The following is a 21,404-nucleotide window of genomic DNA, read 5'->3' on the forward strand; positions in this document are numbered from 1 at the left end:
ATTTAGGGACATGCCAATCTTACATAATGAACTTTTAAAATAGGTAGTTTTATTTTCTAGATTGCAAATTACTGGAAAATCTTAATTAAGACATTCAAAGAAAGCTGACTGAAGTAAACCTAAACACTGAATATTGACGTAGACTTGAACTATCTTACCTTCAAAAAATGTTTTTTCTCCCCATGTTTCTGACACAGGGATTCACATTCCCTTTTTCCCCATCTGTACCTTGCCAAAGAGATAGTTCTACTTATATTAACTGTGATCCTTGATTTACTCTTCATATATATTTCAATAAAGTTACAGAGCCGTCCTATGCAGATGCATTTCTGGTCTACATTGACCAATGACAAGCACACCTATGCCTCATCCTTCAACTATTAGTACTAATGGGAAAGCATACAACACAATGTCTTAAAACCTCTCATAACATAATCCAGGAACTTAAGAATTAACAAGGAGGTAAAAATGCTACACTGTAGATATGCAAAATATGAAATTGAAGAACTTCCACCACTGTAAGCTAAGCAGCTGTTTTGTTTTGTTCTTGTTCATTTATTCCAACAGTAACAACACTTCTAATATAAACCGCTGCAAGGATCCTAATTAAGGACAGCAAGCCAGCTCTCTGCAGATGAACAGTATTTGATGTTCCTGCAACAGCAAACACTACAGAATATTGTATAATGAATTCTCTGCATATTTCTACTGCACACCCATCATTTGAAGATATTACCACTGCTACATACTGGACAGGATGACAATTGTTTCCAAATGCCTAGATATCTAATAACTAATACTACATGTCTAGTACACAGTAGGAAAAGCGTCAACACACCTTCTACCGCTTATGCATTGCAAGCAAGTTATTTAGTTCAAAGTAATTCTTCTATAGAGCTATAATTGTTCTTACAACTTTTCTAGCAAGTGTAATTTCAGATGAAATAGTTTTTGGATAAGAACTAAGGGATAACACTGCAAGCAGCCCAAAAGGGAACATCATCAATCCTTTTATAATCATGCTGGATCCAAGAGCTTTGAGTTGTCAGAAGCGTTACATATATTATTAAATTATGATACTGTGGAACAGAATAAAAAGAAAAGTCAACATACCATGAACCAGAAAGTAGTTAAACGAGATTGAGATTATATACAGACAACTATGAAACAGTCAGTCCAGACCAGTTACAGGTTATCTAGTGCACCTAACCAGCATTTCAAAGTCATTACTAAGACAGTAACAACACTGTAATTTATTCTTCTTTTAGCAAATTCGTAGCTCCAATAGTGTTCTATAGGCTACTCAAGTATTTGTTTTCTCTTGCAAATGACCTCCGCAAATTTAACTTTTTGTCTGAAACATGTCTGATAGAACTCCAATGCCACAGTAAAATACCGAAGTACTCTTAATATAGGGTTTACGAATATCACAGCTCTTAACTTTGTGAAATTTAGTGCTGTGGAAAAACATTACGCAGCAATTCATGATCTGAGTAGTAGTAATAATACAAAGAAGGGAAACTCATTTGATTTATATGGGGGCTGTTCAATTGTCATTTCCAAACTTTTACCAAAGCAGCTTTATTTTATAGGTTTCCTATAAAGGAGATATTTGTTTCTCAAATATTGAGTACTCCACTACCAGCATGTGAGGAGAAATAGAATTATGAGAAGTACTTTTCTTCCTCTCTCTCAGAGAAAGTGTTCAAGGGGTGTAGGGATTGCGGCCAGGATGGGACAGCCCAAAGAGACAGTATTATTTCTGAAGTAAAATATTTAGTTATCCTAAAACATGTTTTAGGTCATTTTAATATATATTTTTTAATCATCTTAATTACATTAATAAGACAATATTTCTTTTTTTTCAATTTAATAACTTGAATATAATCAAGTAACATCTAATATTTTGCAAGATAATGATTAGACAAATAATTTAAAAATACTGTGAAGTCATATTAAACAGTCTCCTAGATATACTAGAGTAGTCTTAATATTACCTTTAAGTTTTGTTACATCAATTCATAAAAGTAATCTATGTAGAAGAACATATTTATATAGGTCTCATGTTCACAGTAAGATTTCCCATTTTAGAGTCCAAGCTTACTCTTTTTCTCAGATATGGACACCCTCCCATTAACATGATGAAGACAGATGTCCTGCCATCAATTTATTTGACCACAATGCACAATCTAAAATATTACTGCAACAACAAAGTTATCACGTAACCAATTAGAATTATCAAAACATACCAGTTTTTTCCGATGTTCTGAGAAACACCATGTCAGATGGGATTCGTTGATTCTGAGAGGGAAAAAAAGGTATATTTTTTCGTAAGTAGGAAAAAAAGTGAATTCTAATCGAACGTCCAGTAAGATCTGTCACCAAAAGGTCACTCTTGGATTGAAACTCAATTAAAATAGGATTTATCAAAGCACTTTGCATTCAGCGTTTGCAATTCAGAAATCAATATTTTCAAAAAATTATACAATAAGCAAACAACAGCTAATCCTTTCAGATGTTCATTGTAAATGAATCATAGATACCTGCAGACCTCCAAGTCTTACATTTTCATGACTGAAAAGAGTAGTTTGAGCATATAAATATCTTACAGAAATATTAAAAATAATATTTTACTGAGTAAAATCCTGACATTCAGCAGAGATAAAGAAAACAACAGTGAAATTTAAAACATTCATCTCATCATTTAAGTTGTAATCATTGTATATACCAAATATTCCCTTGCATCCTCCTGTCTCCCTCTCAACGCACTCAAATGTACACAGGGGAAACAGCAAGGCATGGAACAACATTTTCCATTTTTACATGTTTATAAACCTCTCCATTACAAAGAGAAAAATAGAATTTCTTTCTCAGTACCAGCATGTCAGGTCAGCTACAGCTGCAGGCTTATTCTGCTATTTCCCTTTCAAGTATGTAATTCGCTGTATCTAATCATGTTTCCAACTTTTTGCTGATTATAAGTTCAATCTATACTTTTGCAAATTAAACAAAATTGGACAATACTGCCATCCACCACACATGCTATCTGCTGTCTAAAAATGTAGCTCTCCCATCACTTGTGAAGAAAGCATATACCAGCACCAGATACACACTGCCACTACGGGACATAAGAATGGAAAACCAGGGGAGTGAAAATAACCAACATGTCAAAACTTGAAAGATATACAGGATTAGAAAAGAAAAGTGACAGGCTAAGCTGACAGGAACTGGAGTGAACACTGGAAATGGCAATGAGAAAAGATTGATAGTAATGAAATGCAGTTTCTTCTATCATAGCTTATGCCTCGTGTGCCACATGTCATCCTGTTCAATCCGGAAGCTAAACACAAGGATTCATTTGCTTTTCGTTTCCAGACTGCACTTAACTAATTAAGAAATCTCAGTGTATTATTAGCAGTGACTATTAGTTTAATGCTAAAATGTATTTCTTAAAATTCATTTCAGATTACTTATTAAGAGGGTATAATTCACTAAGTTTCACTAAGAACAATATTTTTCAAAGAGCACTTCCACTGGAGAATAAATTTCAGGTTTTCATGTTCAAGGCATTATTGTTTGATATTGCCTTGAAAGCCACTTTACGGCTAAGGCTCATCTTTTACTTCTGAAGAGCTCAACTGTCTGTTTGAAGTGAGAGTGGAAATGAAAATAAATGTAGCTGACAAAACCCATCAATCATATGGCATACATGAACTTCATGGATTTCAGTCTTAAAAAACCTGACTGAATTTACTCAACATAAAAAGTTAAGAGATTCAGTATATACACATTTCAAAACTTTGTAAGTGAAGTGTGAAATGGGGAATAATTGTAATCAAACTGCAAAACTAATACAGTGGTAATTCAATTGTAGCTTTATTTTCTCCATAAACTGCAAGGTATAGAAAACTACTTAGTTATTTTATAGAGAAGAAAAGCAGTGAAGGTAGGTTTCAGATAGTAAGCAGTCATACTAGCCTGAAAACTTCAAGACATTAAACAGTGAAACACCTCAAGTCATCAATGTGGTGCAGAGAATCCGGTCTGTAAATTTAAGAGTAATCCTAGTCACAGTAATATATTGATTCACTGCATCAACACAGAAGATACATGTAATATCCCACAAAAGTTCTATCACAGAAAAATGTAATTGGTTCAAAACTGATCTTTACATGCAACACAAGTACATGCAGCATGTAGCAGCTCTAACGTACTTATCCCAACAGGAATCTAAACAACAGTCTGGAAAACAGCATTAGTTCACATTCAAAAACCTCTTAGAGGAATCAACACAAACACAGAGGAGTATTTTAGTTTGTTTGGTTTTGAGTCAAGTGTCCTTAAAGGTAAAGATGTAGGACTGACAACACTACTCTAAAGCACAAGGAAGTCAGCATTTTGAGTATTCTTTGATTTGAAATCAGGCATGTAGTTTCTCATTTTTAACCTTCCACCTTTTTTACTCTTTTCAAAGACATCACGTCCCCCTCATTACTGAGTGTCAGGACTTTTTTTTTTTTTCTTTTTTTTTTAAAGTAAATCAATCCATAGCAGTCTCCATCTCTTCCCCCCCCCCCCCAGTAAACAAGTTCAAAAATTAAGAAAATTAATCAAGATCAAGAAAATTAAACACAGCTTTATGTGACAGAGAGTTTGGGACACAAACACTGAAACAGCTGATGTTTTTTACCACACATAATGCCATACAGTAACATTTGCCTCAGTTCTTGAGAAGTCCCACTCATAACAATATCATTCCTGACCATGAAACATCCTCGATACTATACATGTTCTAACACTAAGTGAAGTTTTCAATTACTACGAAGAAACATTCCTGAAAGTACCATGCAATCACAACAGTGCCATTTAGAATAGCGTGATCTGAATAAATGTCAGTCAACTGCAGATTTTATTATATAGGTTCAGCTTTCAAGGTTTCTGGTTCAGAAGCGGAATTGGAAACTACAGCTGTATTCTCTATTGATTCAGTATAGTTCAGTATAGATGAGCTATGAAAATGGCAAGTCAGGAAACAGAAGCAATGACCAGTCCCACTATCTCACATAAACAAGAAGTTTGAAAACCAAGTAAGTCTGGAAATTTTAGAAAATAGATGCATTTTCTGGTTTCTCTAAAAACTCTACATGGATGGTAAAAAATCTCTACTCATACCTTGAAATTATGCACTTTTATAAATCAATACTTAATCAGTTGCAGCAATTCCCATTCATTTATTAAAGTACAAACAGCTAAAAATGTATGTTCTTGTCTGTATATCAACAGTATTCAACTTGAAGATGCTGCTTACCCACAACCGTAGCATTGGCATAGCATTTTTAAAATTTTGCCTTACAACATTAAATAAAAAAGTAGTGAAATTAATTATCCATTATGAGCCCAGATTCAATCAGGATTAATGTTTCATATTCAGATTTGGGGAAAAAAGGAAGACGAATGTCAACCTTAATAATATATCCTGTGTGCATATTAGGCAAAATAAAAATAATAATAATAATTAAAAAAAAAGGAAGGGACAAATTAAATGTAAACTCAAAATTAAAGATTTCCTTAAATGACAGTAACAATAGACCAGGCATACAGGCATCTGTATGTCTTCATATAGATTAACTATACATTTTTGCAACTTCCCTACCAGCTCTGACAAATCTGTCGCACAAGTTTCAGATTACTAGCTTCATGCCTACAAACTTCTAATTACTTGTAAACAAGCTAAAAAACTTGACCAACATCCCTAAAAATTTGCAAAAGTCTAACAATAAATTTCGCATAATAGTCTAACTAACAATCCAATACAGATTTAAGTAGAAGTTCTAATAATTAGAATGATTTTTTTTTTTTACTATCATTACCAGCTGCAATGAAGAATCTCTCATATTCAGTACATTGAAGAGTAGGTACAAGGTGAGTTTTTCAAGAATCAAGTCTTTATACCTGACAAAACTGGGCAGAATCCAATTAGTTACATGATCATTTTTTAATTTTAATAGAAAACACATACCTTGATTTTATATCTTTTTAATGGGTTCTCTCTTAGTTTTTCTTACCTGTGACAGTGAAAACTTTTATGCATTAAGGTTTAATGCATAAACCTTTTATGCATTCATATTTGAATTTACTCTTGTATACAGGGAAGGCTAGATACTGTATTGTCTTTACCTTCTCTGTGAGAAAAAAAAAAAAAACAGTACTTAAGACTGGCATACCCTTTTCCATCAGGTTTTCAATATTTTGGAAGTAGGCAGAAAGGTACTACATGATTTCTAGTTAAAAAACAAGTCACTATTACTGCCGACACTGTAGAGCAAAGATCTCCCTGAAAGGATAGAGTACCTGATATTTAGTCACTATAAAAGACTGACTATCCAAAAAGAGATGGCAAGTGTGCAGCAAAAATCTTTAACACCTCATTATTGAGAAAATTAAGTTCTGTTATATATTGTCACAGAAAACAGCAACAAATGTCAATCACGTTTACCCTCTCACGTCATATTTATCAAAGTGAAACAAGTTAAAACAAGAACACATATAACTTTGAACATTCAGAAACCTTTGTAATCTCAACTACCATTCAGATGAAGCTAGAAATGTTTATTGATATGCAGGGAAATCTGGATATAAAAGTCATAAAAATTACTACAATACTATGTTTTCATAAGTCTGAGCTGAATCTGAGCTCTGAGGAAGGAGCGTTTCCATTTCTCTTCCAGTTTGTCATTGCTGCTGACTTCTTTTCTACAGATCTAGCTATGATAAGACAAAAGTCAGCATAAACTAAGTGCTTCTCCAGTTGCTGGGCTTCATTTTTATCATGTTATCATCACGTTATTATCATGAAATCTTTATTAACAAACTTTTGCAGTTCCCTCACAGTCTTCCAATTCTCCTAAGACTGCCCATCAGCTCCAGATCCACAGTTTTAGGTTTATTGTTCTTTCTTCTCCATACATACTGTTAAAAACCATGTATATTTTTTTTTTTTTCATGCACTAAAACATTCCTGCTTGCTTCTGTGTTAGAAATCAAAGAGGCACTTCACAGTTGTTTTCTTGCATCTGCATGCCCTGCAACACTACATGTTAATAGTCACAATCTTTACAAAAGCTGGTTTAATTTCACTTCACACTTGAGATTAAAAGAAGTTGTGTGTCCCTTTACTGCTATCCAAGAGAAGCTCTCAAAGTATTAAAACAAAGCTTTACTGTTTCACGTTTTAAAAAAACTATTTTATGTGTTACTATTAAATGTGTTAGTATTATTATTGTGTTATGCCCTCTTCACATCCTCAAAAAGTGCTCCAAACAGTCAAAAAGCTACAATAGCACTATAACAATATCTTAACTCACCAAGTCAGCCCTTCAATTATCTTCAAGAAAACCATGTGCACCTCTGCCTCCATAGAAAAAAGTAAATAAATTATTTTAACTCAAGCCCAAGAGATTAAACAACTAGAAAGCAGCATGCCTGTTTGAAGCAAGAGAGAGGGGAATGTTTTGCAGCTAACATATGCAAATGTCTTTTAGCATTTAACAACTAATACTATTTTAAACTTTTCAGGCCTTTTCCTGACCTAATATTAACACCTTACAAAATTTTCATTTGAAATTAAAGACATATTACTCAAAGCTAACCTGTTCTAACACTGCAGTTACTTAGAGCTGATTTGAAATTGATCAGTCCTACAAAAATGAGAGGATATTCAAAGCTCAGGTACAGAAAAGCTTCTCATTTAAGTTGTTAGTATTTGTGATGCAGTTACTAGTTAACATATGGATCTTCAGCTCAAATGAGTCATTAATTTCACTGCAGAAATGCTGCTGATGCATCTTCCAGTCAAATACAATGTTAACTTGTTCCTTTGCCATTAGACTGAGCAATTGAACATTTCACTCCTGACTGGTTCTTTGGCTTAAGAGTCATACTCTGAAATTGAGAAGTGCTTACTCCAACAAAATACACTTCTAAACAGAACCAGAAAACATTTAATTTCATTAGTTTGCAGACACCCACAGTTAGGCCAGAAGCAAAATTGAAAAAAAAAAAAAAAAAAAAAAGCTGTGATGGTGCAGGAGAGAGCTTGTGGATGAAATGCAACATTCAAATAACTAACTATATGCATCGTACTGAGATACCCAAGAAAAATCTTCATCAAAAGGAACTGTATCCACTACTTTTTCATTACAAACTTCAGGTACTCACAACATATGGTCTGTAATCTCCTGTAAATAATGCTCAAATAGATGCTAATGATCTACCTCATACAACACAAAAGTAATCCTAGTTTTCGAAATTCTAGCAAGATTCAACAAGTGGATGGATCTTAGTAAATTTCAGGGAAGGCACATTACTTATGCAGCCACTAGAATCTTCCCTATGTAGTATAACAATTAATTACAGGTTTAAAGATAAAGACCCTAAAAAGCTTCTTTATCAAAACCAAAGCAAATATTTATTCTCAGTCCACTAGAAGCTCTGGAAGAGGTGCAACTGAGCAGCTGCAAGCTGACTCCATCTGAACTCTAAAAAAGGTGTAATAAAACACAGACACAGAGGCCAGGCACAGTAATGTTAATCTTGTCCATGCTAACATATGCTGCCTGGAAGGTCCCTACAAGACATTAGGTATAGAGAGCAGACCAAAAAAAAGCAAGAAATAGTATGAACTACACATGAATAAATCTATTTTTAAGAGCAGCAAGACGAATGACGCTTGGGTGTGTTATTTTTCTTTAAACTGAAGGAAAAAAACTGAAAGCAAGGAAATAGAAGTTATACCAAAAACAGAAGAGGGGTTTCCCATATGTTGCTGAAAATAAAAAGAAAATAATCTCTATCCACTAACAATTCATGAGTTCTCCAAATTCTTTGAGAAAAAGAAGAGGTATTAACAAACAAGGAAGCATAACATGAATCAGGAGGGCAGATCTATTGAAGGATTTTTCCTTTTTAAATAGTATTCCACTAAATAGTTGTAATCCCATGAAGAAGTTTAGAAAAGTCTAATCACTGACTAGGTTCCACTAGCTATTCTTCTTGCAAACAGCAATTTGCAATAAAAGATCTCAAACAAGGCTGGATTCAAGGATATAAGCTTCAACTTGAGGTAATTTTCTAGGATCAAGGGCTTAGTTCTTTTTTACAAAGCAGAACAGGAATCACTTAGCACCAAGGAAGTCTGTTGCCTTTCCAGAATGAAATTCCATAAAAATTTTGTCTGACAAGAAAAATTTGTTAACTTGGACGTCACAACAGCTTCATAGTATGCTGAAAAGCCTTTGACAGCACAGCATGATAGGGAGGATGAACTAGAAATCTAGCCCATAAGGTTCTTTATTACACAGCTTGAATTTAGGTCTCGTTACAGATGAGTTTCTTCCAGATCACTTACTAAAACAAACCAACTGAAGTAAGCATCACTGACTTTATTATAATACTAATACAGAGTGAAAAAAGAGTTCACAGCTCTCCTTCACCATTTGCAATAAAACTAACTTGAAAGTCCCCTCCCATTTTTAATACATTAAATTTAACCTGGAAGGCTTCAGACATCAGAAAACATGATTTAAACAGTAGGAGGCAGTCAGACAGCTTAGAGTATCTAGCACAGCACAAGCCAGAGAATGTCATTCAGTAATTGTATTCCCTTCACTAGATAAATTCAAGCATATAACAATTCATAAAATGAATGTCTACATTCAATTAAACCTAGAATTAAATCCAAAAAGAGACTTCCTTCAAGTTTCTCAAATAAGACTTGAACTAAAATATTACTTACTTAGTACTTCACAGATAAGTACCTCAATATACTTTTCTTCAGAAGATAATTAGCATGTTAATAATCTTTAGTCTCTAAAATATATTTTAAAAGTATCAACCTTTTCCACTATGATGAGGTCTCCAACTTGTATGTCTGAACTCTTAACTTGCACTTTACCTTGAAGAAAAAAAAAACACAAAAACACATAATCAACTTAAGCAGGCATTAATAAAGTCACAAAAGTATAAATGCAAGTTATACTTAAAGACATTATTATTTTGAGAAAATGTTACAAGTTATACAAAAGTGATGTTTGAAGAACACATTAATAAATTTGATCTGTTTGAATAAATAACTCTAGTTATTTATTCGTTCATTTATTCACTTGTAGTACCAGGTTCTTGCTACAACTCCAGAAAATGTTGCTTCCTGGAGTTAAAAAAAAAAAAAAAAACACAACAAAACAATAACAAAAATACAACCAACAAACAAACCCTGTAGACAAAGTACAAGTCATGATATAACAACATCCTCTTCCAAGATACAACAGGTGGCCAATTCAGACCTGTTAACTCACGATATAAACTCATACGTATCTACACAGCCTGACAAGCTAAAACACAGACAGGCCCATACAAAATCTCTCTCTTTTTCCAGCAGAAACAGTATATTATTTCCAAGCAGCAGGTATCAGGTAAGTTATATCAAAGCATGGCTAGGTTCTTAAAAAACAAAAAAAAATCAAAACCAGACCAAATAAATTAGAAAAGATGTTCCACAAAAGGATAGCAGGTACGGCAAACAATTTGCAGTTTAATAGGAAGTATTATTAATAGCAGATTTTTAATGCACATTCTATCATTTCTCAAAGTTCTATGACAAAAACTAAGGTAACTTCCAAATCTAGAAGACCTCCTCATTGTAATGCTTAATGAAGAGATCAGCTAAACACAATCTCAGAAAATTCCTCACATTTATATGCGCATTTAGTCAAAGGCAGTAAAATTTATCTTATTATTATTATTTTCAGCACTTTAAAGTCACATTTCATGCAAAAAAATAGCTTTTTTATGTTTAATTTGATCTAGTTAACAATGAATTTGATCCTTTAATTGACTTAATACACTTTCATACATTTATTAAAATTAATATTTAAGAAATTAATATTAATCAATTTTCTTAATAAATTTTCCAGGATGCTAGCAACTTGAAGATACAGAAATATATAATAATGTCAGTGGAGGTCAGAACTACTGTTTTGGCCTGCCTGCATAGTTAATTCTGAAAGCTGGTCTTTATTACTGATAGTCTTTTACACCAGTTCAATTTTTTAGGTGCCAAACACACCTTTGCCTCCCACTCTTTTTAATACATAACCAACCATATCTTCATTTTGACTTCCAACCCCATCATAACACATTTGTGACAGTGAAGAGATGAGTAGAAGACCTGAGTACAAAAAAGATGTAGCAAGAAGCATTAGCTCTCTACAGGAGTTTCAAGATAACTACAATGAGAATGAAGTGTCTTTGTCTTGTCTTTTTTTTTTTTTTAAAGGAATCTAAAGTAACTTGTACTAAAGATCAGCCACTAGGAGTGGTCTAATATGAAATCAACATTTAGACTTAACTGTACAAGCCTGTGAATTCTCTTTATAAATTCACAAGTTTAGACTAGAAGTGAATAGTATATACTAAAACAAACGGTAATCTTAATCTTAATCTGTGATAACCAACTCAATTAACTGGTTATGGTAATAACAGCCACAAAAATCCATGTATTTAAGCTATATTAAGTCTCAAATCTGTGCCACCTACAGTCACATATGACCAAAACTATTCAGCAATACTAAATCAAATGAAACTAATAGCAATTTTATCAACTTGAACAACTGAAACTTCCAGTCATATTATAACAGCATGTACCGTAAAGATCAAAAGACACTAACAATTCTCCTGACAGGGTAGAATATTCATTTGTGGCACTGTAAGGCAGACAAAAAGCAAAGACTCCTACTGCCAAGTATATCGACAGGAACCTACACATCATCTTTGCTTGTACTCAGTCTAGTAATCCTGAAAATTTCACATCATGAATAGAAAAGTTTCCTTATCGGACTGCTCTCTAGGTGACTAACACTGCAGAATACCTTCTATATTATCTAATACATTCTGTTGGAATAGCCTCATTATTCCCACACATATGGAAGCAGCCATGACTATCTCTACAATGAAACTGAGTGACAGGACACATTCCACTAAAATTAAATGGTAAAATGTGGCAGTAATTCAAAAAAATAGCTTAAGATTTTGAAAAGCTGGCAAATAACACTTTCCTTTAGACTAGCAAAAATGACAATCATTGGATACCATTTCAGAGAACATTAAAATAATGCAATACTACATCTTAGTGAAGACGCATTTAGGGAAGAAAAACACAATGTTACTCACTACATAAATTATTTTTGCAAACTATTTTTTCACTAAAAACAGCTCAGTAGCAAAGCACTCTTCACCATCTGTGTAATTACCAATAAAGTCCAAAGCTGTCAGAAGAGGCTGCGCATCCAGACTTTATAGTCCACCAAGGCGCAAGGCTTTCGCCTAAAGCAACATACAGAATTACACAGAACTGGAACACTGAAACGTGTCTCTAGTAATTCATTATACTCTCAAGATAAAGCCTTTTGAAGAGAATTACAATGATTTGAAAAAACTAATAACTCATATGTGATAACAAGTATTTCACACAAAAATTTAAGAAATTAAGTAAACAAAATCTAGGTATATAGTATATTAGAAAGGACTGTTTCTTTTTATTAATGAGCATCTTTATGAAAGAAGCTCCTCAAAGAACAGTATCTTCTGAGAGATTTTAGAAGTAATTTCAAAATTCTAAACTTACATATCATACCCTGAGCACTGTCTGAAGTACTGCTTTTGGAGCTGGCAACGGTGCTTGTCTCTAACCAGTAAATATCAAACTCCTTCATGAAAGCAGTTAAGTGTAGACCATATGAAACTTTTACCTGGTACCTATTAGTCAGCATAATTAGTGTATGCACAATATAATGGCGAACTGAAAAAAAAAAAAGGCACCATTAAGCTATGGTTAGTCAAAGGTGATGATGCTGATTTTACAGTGGAAATGCTGCTGCTTACAGCTTCCCTCATCAACTATATTAAAATGATACAATCCTTTATAAATACGCATCTATGTTCCAAATGATCTAAATACCAGGAACAAAGTCATGTGAAAAGTGAAACATTATAAGCAATACAGACATAATGTTGTGTCTCTAGACTCAGAAATGTTTGTTCTTTACAGCAACTTTTGAAAAAGCACAAGGGTGCCCTGTTCTTGATCAGCTGACATTCTAATATTATAAGAGATTTCAATATAGATTTCAGCTAATTGCAGTGCAATAATATTACAATAATTATCAAGAAATTCTGACAAATGCCTGATTTTAAAGTTGCAGATAACAGGTATAAATGACTCAAAACTCACTGGACACAATGACCTCTTGAAAGAGACCATTTCGCAATTAAAAAAAGGTCAATTGAGATAAAAACTCAGCAAGGTAGCATTTTAGGAACAGGGCATAAACAGAAGTTCAAAAGTAAAACAAATTACTCATGTCACTGTAGCTCTTTAAAACAGATTTCTCAATCAGATTTTAAAGGAAACATACTAGCTTTCACACTTTGTTCTCTCCTTATGTATAGCAGTTATCGATATTTTCTCAATTTCACACAGTTCTTGCTTTTAATTTTAAATTCACTACATTCTTAAATGTCCTTTAAAGATGCAGCGAAGACTTAAATATTTCATGTTTGAAGTCTAAATGGAATTATTTCATTAATCTCAGCTTCTCATCTTCTACGTACAAGGTTACATACTACAAATTCAGCAAGGAATGGTTGAAAACTGAATTTTGCCATGTTATGTGAAAAAGGAAACTGCCTAACATCAGTTATTTTATGGAACAGAGTAAGTCTGTAGACATTAAGCTGGCTGTTGCTACCTAAATTAACCAACACTTAAAATGAAGTCCCATTCTCACTTGATTTTCTGTTTAGAATGGCTATTATAAAATAAAAAGTTAACTCACTGTTAACTCACTGTTAACACAAATACCAATTCGAGATCTTATCTTACTAAAAAGAAATTCTAAGACTTCAAGAGTTACCAGTGTGAATCCAACAACTTAAAAAGCTGGTACTTCTTACACTTAGCAATATCACAATCACAGAATTGTAGGGGTTGGAAGGGACCTCAAGAGATCATCAACCTGCCAAACCAGGTTCCCTAGAGCAGGTTGCCCAAGTAGGTGTCCAGACGAGCCTTGAATATCTCCAGAATATGCAGGTCATTTGTGTATTTTAGGTGTCTGGGGAGTACCTCAGGCCAAAAATAACTCCACAGAAAGGCAACACCAATAGATAGTCAAAGAACTCCTTATTTTAATCTACTACAATGTAGTATAAGAAGATTTTAACTTACAAATCAGCCTGCATTTACTACCTTTATACAAATAATTAACCACAGTTCAAGTAACAGTAGCTTACCTTGCTACAAATATATTTCCCTATGGCAAACATCTAACTAGAAGTGATCATGGAAGATAAAAATGAGAATAGCACAATTAAACAAAGGGTAACACTGAACATTGCTAACTTCTAGTTTTCCTACTTCCCCATTTGAGCAAAGGCAACCTGCTTAACCTCTCTATGTCAATTTCTCCATCTTTGAAATGTAAAAGTACTTGTTTCAAAGAAAAGGCTGTAAAACCTACACAAGTCATAAAATCACTAGGGGAAAAAAAAGATGTTACAGAAATATGAAGTGCAGTTCCACTCTGAAAAGTAACTCTTAACAGTGGCATTGATTTTCAGGCTTTTAATTAAATCAGTATCAAGTTTGTTCATTCACAAGTAACAAAGCCTTCTTTCTCCAAACCATTAACCTATAGCTTAATATAGCAAACCCAACTGATTTTTTCCACTTGAAGAGTACTGCTGATTTTAAAAAATTTGGCAGATTATATTGAAAGTTACTTATAAAAGTAGTTTGCAGAGGTGTAGTTTAATTTGCTCAGATAAGTATCTAAATCCTCAACATCTGTAAAGATCTTGGTTTACTTTTATTGTAGCTGGCAATTCAACTTTTTGCCTCAAAATAATACCTTTCAGTTTCACAATGTTTTATGATAAATGAATCCTATATTATGAAAGAGGTGTGAAGAAATATCTATTATTTTTGTTGTTGCCTTTTTCAGTAAAGCTTAATTTTGAGTGGGGACTGTAACAACGTTTTCCTTATTAAAAGTGGCTGTACCTCAAAATATTGTTAGCTCAGCAATCATACCAGAGCCAATGTATGCTTCAGAGTTGATTGTAAGCAAAGGTCTTGAATTTTTACTTCTGTAAAGATCAGCGTCTTAAAAAAATGAACAAACAAACAAAAACAAAACAACAAACAGAACATAAACCAAGTATGAAATCATGCACAAGAAGGATGTGAAGCTCTTGGAATGGGTCCAGAGGAAGGCCACTAGGATGATAAGATGATCAGAGGACTGGAGCACCTCTCCTATGAAGAAAGGCTGAGGGAACTGGGCTTGTTTAGCTTGGAGAAGAGAAGGCTCTGGGGAGACTTCATTGCAGCCTTCCAGTACTTGAAGGGAGAGTACAAACAGGAGGGGAAACGCCTGTTTATATGTGTTGATAGTGACAGGACAAGGGGAAATGGTTTTAAACTAAGACAGGGGAGATTTAGATTAGATATTAGGAGGAGGCTTATCACTCAGAGGGTGGTGAGGCACTGGCACAGGCTGCCCATAGAGGTTGTGGATGCTCCATCCCTGGAGGCATTCAAGGCCAGGCTGGATGCGGCTCTGGGCAGCTCGCTCTAGTGGTTGGCAACCCTGCAGAGGGGTTGAAACTAGATGATCTTTAAGGTCCTTTTCAACCCAGGCCATTCTATGATTCTGTGATGACACTGACATCAAAATTGGAAAGCTGAAATAAACATACATATTTGTAGGTAAAACTTGACTATCCTTTTCTTACTAAAAAAGGCATTTTTAAAGCTTCTGTTTTGAACACATTACTACTCTGCGTGTCAGTTCCTGAAATAATTGCTACATACTATCTTACACAATTTGAAAATTTATATTCCATGCCTAGAAAAGAGCAGTGTCAAGGTAATCAAATGGGGTTTTAATTTGATGACTTATTTCTAGGAGAAGTTACAAAGTGAAGTTTCTTAAATACACATATTTAACAAAATATTACATGCACTGGGAAAGAGGAAATCAAGATTCCAAAACAGCTATTTAAGCGCCATTTAAATGCCTAGCAATTTACCAGAACTTCCAGTATCCATAATATTTGAAAAAATGCTGAGAATTCCTCCTACTTGTTTAGAAGGCAAGAAAGGAAAGTGAAATGACAGACATAAAAGGCACCAAAGTTAGCTCTTAACACTGCAAATTTCAGTCTTGACATTTGCATCACAGTGATAACACTAAACTATAGACTTGCTTCCAGAACTAAGAATTTCAGATCACTAACACTACTACTGAATACGGCAGGATGTAGTATCTATTTCAAAGGTGTTCAGTGTCACATGTAACAAATCTAAAAAAAATAAAACCAAATAGCAGGTTAAATTACACCTTTGAAAGAAGAGCTGTAAGAGTCTATTTCTTTAACGATTGTGTTAAAGACTACAAAGATCTGGAGGCCAGCAATGCAACCGCTTCTGTTAAACAAATGATAGCTATCCCACTTGCAATTTTCCCACAGTGGTATGTCTAAATGTTGATAAAGCTATTTCAGGCTGTCAAGGAAGGGAAGAACAATAGTTGCTACATTGCTCCCTGCTATATGCAAATCCCATATAGCAATGCAAGTTTCCATACTGTTTCCTATTCCTCACAGCTGCTAGGTGATATCATCACTAATATGACTACTCACCATTTACTCACCTTCCAATTACTTTTTAAAATGGTATATTGGGTTTACATGGCAAGGTTTTGGTAGCAGAAGTGGGCTCTCAGGGTGGTCTCTGTCAGAAAAGACCAGGGGCTGCTTCATGTCAGGCACAGCAAGTTCCATCTGGCTCCTAAACAGACCTGCTGCTGGCCAAAGCTGAACCTGTGAGCAATGCTGGTTGTACTTCTATGATAACATAACTAAGAAAGGATAAAAAATGCTGCACTGCAGCTCTGTGCAAGAGAAGTCAGAAAACTGTGAGAGAAAATTCTGCAGACACAAAGGTCTGTGAAGGAGTAGGTGCTCCAGGTATTGGAGCAGATTCTCCTGTATCCTGTCAAGATGACTGTGGTGGACCAATCTGTCGACTTGCAGCCCATGGAGGGCCACCCCAGCACAGATATTCACACTGCAGCCTGTGGAGGATGTGACAGCATGGATCAGTATGATGTAAAGGAAGCTGCAGCCCATGGAGAAGAGCCCACTGTGGAGCAGGCTGTCCGGTGGGAACTGCGGCCTGCAGGAGAACCACGCTGGAGCAGTCTGTTCCTGCAGGACTACAGCCCATGGAAAGGGTCCATGGTGGAGTTGTTCTTGAACTGCAGACCGCTGGAAGTTCACACTGGAACAGTTCGTGAAGGATTGTATCTCATGGGAGGGACCTCTCGCTGGAGCAGGGGAAGAGCGTGTAGAGGAAGGAGCAACAAAGAAAGTGGTGCGGTCTGATTGCAACCCCCATTCCTCATCCTCCTGCACTGGGAGTAGGAAGAAGAACCAGGAGTGAAGTAGAGCCTGGGAAGAAAGAGTGTGTGAGGAAGGTGGGTTTTATTTCTCACTATCCTACTTTGTAATTAATACTCTGTTTAGCAGAGCTTTAAACTAGATTCAGCAAGGGAGAGGGATGTACTTCTGGGTGGCAGAGAAGAACAAACACCAACACTTCAGTAAGCAATAGGGAAATATCTGTGAAATACCTGTCCCAAATTAAGATGGGCTCCTCTAAAAAGGTGATGCAGCCAATAGTCCAACTGAAGTGCCTTTACACTGACACACACAGCATGGGAAACAAGCAAGAGGAGTTGGAAACCACAGTGCAATTAGAAAACTATGATCTAATTGCTATCAATAGGTTGTGGGGCAAATCACACAACTGGAATCACACTGCAATTAAGGGCTACAAGCTTTTCAAAAGAGATGGGCTGAGAAGTGGCGGGGGGGTGATGTTGCCCTCTGTTTTAAGAAATGGATAGATTGCAAAGAACAGGTTGAGAGCTTGCAGATAAAAATTAAGGACCGAACCAATAAAGGACACCTAAGTTGGGGTTTACTGCAGACCATCTGATCAAGGGGATCATGTTAATAAGGCCTTCCTGCTTCAGCTACAACAAGCATCATGCTCACAGGCTCTCATCCTGATTTCAATCAACCAGATATCTGCAGGGAAAGCAACACAGCAGGCTGTAAGCAATCCAGGAGACTTGTGGTGTGTATCAGTGTAAATTCCTGGTCCAACCATTAGATAAACCAACCAGAGGAGAAGTGTTACTGGGCCTGGTGCCCAACTGTGCAGATGAACTCATTAAGGAGGTTAAGACTGGAAGCAATCTGGGATGCAGGGACCATGCCCTGGTTGAGTTGGTGACCTCAAGATATACAGGCCTGGCAAAAAGCAAAAACAGGACCCCAAAACTTCTGAAGAGTGAAATTCCAGCTATTTAAAGGACTAGTGGATGAGATCCCCTGGAATGCTGTCCTTGGGGAACAGAGGAACTCATCAGAACCAGCAACTCTTTAAGGACGCTGTTCTTAGACTGCAAGAACTCTCCATCCCCATGTGCAAGAAATGAAGCAGGGAAAGAAGGAAACCAAGATGGTTGTGTAAGGAGCTGCTGGACAAACAGGTATAAGAAGGTACATGCACAGGCAGTGGAAGCAGGGATATATGGCCTGGGAAGAGTACAGAGGAGATCCCATCCCTACACATCTGGATATGTTATCAGAAAAGCCACAGCACAGATGGAACAGAACTTGGCAAGGGATTCAAAAAATAATAAGATGGGATTCTGTAGGTACATTGTTCAGAAAAGAAAGCCAAGGAGAGTGTAACCCTTTTGATAAACAAGAAGGGAGAGCTGGTAACAACAGACATGGAGGAGGCTGAGGTACTCAACAACTTCTTTGCCTCGGTTTTCACTGCCAATCAGGTTTCCCATGTCTCTCAAGTCTCTGAAAGTGTAGGTGAGGGCTGGGGGAAGTGTCCCTCCCCCTATAAGCACAGAGCAGGTTTGAGACCACCTGATGAAACTGAACAGACGCAAGTCTATGGGGCTTGATTACATGCATCACAGGGTCCTGAGGGAACTGGCTGATGGAGTTGCCCAGCCTCTCTCCATCATTTTTGAAAAGCCATGGCAGTCAGATGAAGTCACTGGTGACTGGATAAAGGGAAGCATCATTCCCATTTTTAAGAAGGGTAGAAAGGAAGATCCAGGGAACTACAGACCAGTGAGCCTCACCTCTGTGACAGGGAATATTGTGGAACAGATCCTCCTGGAAGCAATGTTAAGGCACGTGCAAGACAAGGAGGTGATCCAAGTTAGCTAACAATACTTTATCAAGGATAAATTGTGCCTGAGAAAACTGGTGGCCTTCTATGATGGAGTCACTGCATCAATCAACAAGGGAAGACTGACCAATATCATCTATTCAAACTTCTGCAAAGCCTTTGACATGGTCCCCCATGACATCCTCAACTCCAAATTGGAGAGAGACAGATTTGAAGGGTGGACTATTTGGTGGATAAGGAATTAGCTAGATGGATGCAGCCAGAAAGCTGCAGTCAATGGCTCTATGTACAGTGACGGGTGGAGTCTTTCAGGGGTCTGTCTTGAGACCAGTACTGTTTAATATATTTATCAATGACAGAGACAGTGGGATTAAGTGCACCCCTGGGAATGTTACAGATGACACCAAGCTGAGTGGAGCAGCTGATACAACAGAAGGAAGCGATGTCATCCAAAGCGACCTGGACAAGCTTAAGAAGTATCCCCATGTTAACTGAATGAGGTTCAACAAGCCCAAAGGCAAGGTGCTGCAATCCCAAACACCAGTAAAGAGGTGGTACACTCGATCCCCTTATCAATGTCATTGATAAAAATATTAAACAAAACTGGCCCCAATACTGAGCCCTGGGGAATACCACACAGATGTTAAAACATTCTGTTCCTATTATGCAATCACATGATTTCAAATTATATGCAAAAATTAAAAACAGTATTTTTAATACTTATCTGACTCTCAATACATCAACCTGTTCTTATGTACAAATATATATTGAGGTCTCTTCCAACCTAGAAATTCTGTGATTCTGTGATTCTGTGATATCTACTAAGATTGAAAGACTCAGAAATGTTATTAGATTGTATTTCTTAGTTACCGATTTCTTATTTCATATATGCATTTGATATACAACTGACAGTGCTGCCGATTTACTGTTCAAATCAATTTCAGAGTACAGCACACTGAAGTAATAGTGCAAAGTAGTAGCATATTTCAAAGATATATACAGTAATATACATTTCCTTTACAAGCCAAAGATTTACAATATTTCTTAAACAGATCAAATTTAAGTTTCATTATCTAAGTGAAATCAAGCATACATCCTGTATCATTTTCATTCTCCAAAGTGCAGTTTGAAGTATTAGATAGTTGTTTGAACTGAAATTCTATGTGTATGACAAAAAGGTTAAATATTTAAGGATTTATACAAATGGTTTTACTAACCTCGTACTGTCAGCTTGCTATACAACTGTGAGTTCATTTCCTTGTCTCTCTTGTAACGACGATACTCATCAACAGCTTCCCGTACCACTGTGACTGTCAAAACAAATCCCTGTTAAAGATACAATGATGCAACTCAGAATTGTCAAAATGCTAGAACAGAATTACACAAGCAGGAACACTATACAAAGTAAGAACCTGAACTTAGAATATTTACTTTTTCGTTCATTTCGATTTTTTCTTTTTCAAGTGCTTTCTTCAATCTGTTAAATTTTTAGTCCAAGAAGGAAAATCACACTTGTATACTGTATATGTATAATTTAAAAATGTAGATATTCAAATTATGTCTAATTTAGATATAAACTGAAATTAAAAAAAAATTAAATGCCTCAAATAAGTAAAAGACAGCTTTACAGTTTTTAAAGCTGATTTCCCCATCTTCTAAAAAATCTGTGTCTTTACAACAAACATTTAAGAAGTCTCCAGTTCTGGAGAAGTACTGGTAAGTTCACTGCCTTTTGCCTAACAGAGAGAAATGAAAAGGTAACAGATGCTTAGTTTAATTAATTTTGCCATCTTACATTTATTTACCCTCACACTACAAATATTGACAAAGAAAAAAAAAAAATGTTCTGTTCTGAAAAATTAAGTATCTAAATGTTTTGGCTTCAGTTTTCACAGGACAGTGCCACTGCAGCTGATACTGGAAGTGCTGAGAGTCCCACATATAATTAAGTTTCTGGCAACACAAAGAATATGCTCGCCAAAAGGAATACAGAACAGAACAGTTCAGGGATATAGCTGCAGGAGTTTCCCCTCTCTCTTTCTAATTCTTCTCAGTTATGGTT

At 35.6% G+C, this 21,404-nt stretch overlaps 1 protein-coding gene across 4 annotated transcripts in view; it reads right to left on the bottom strand.

Annotated features, from left to right (window-relative positions):
* ATP9B (ATPase phospholipid transporting 9B (putative)) overlaps positions 1–21,404 on the bottom strand; it is a 164,968-nt gene that overhangs the window by 111,622 nt on the left and 31,942 nt on the right. For all 4 annotated transcript variants that reach the window (XM_084282525.1, XM_084282524.1, XM_084282526.1 and 1 more), the window contains 3 exons: positions 20,560–20,668; positions 9,894–9,952; positions 2,250–2,301 (listed from right to left, as the gene is read on the bottom strand). In XM_084282525.1, coding sequence (XP_084138651.1) covers positions 2,250–2,301; positions 9,894–9,952; positions 20,560–20,668 — 220 coding nt within the window. The remainder of the gene's footprint in view (positions 1–2,249; positions 2,302–9,893; positions 9,953–20,559; positions 20,669–21,404) is intronic.

Source organism: Netta rufina (assembly GCF_964035555.1).
Source record: "Netta rufina genome assembly, chromosome: 2".
NCBI classification, from domain to species: domain Eukaryota; kingdom Metazoa; phylum Chordata; class Aves; order Anseriformes; family Anatidae; genus Netta; species Netta rufina.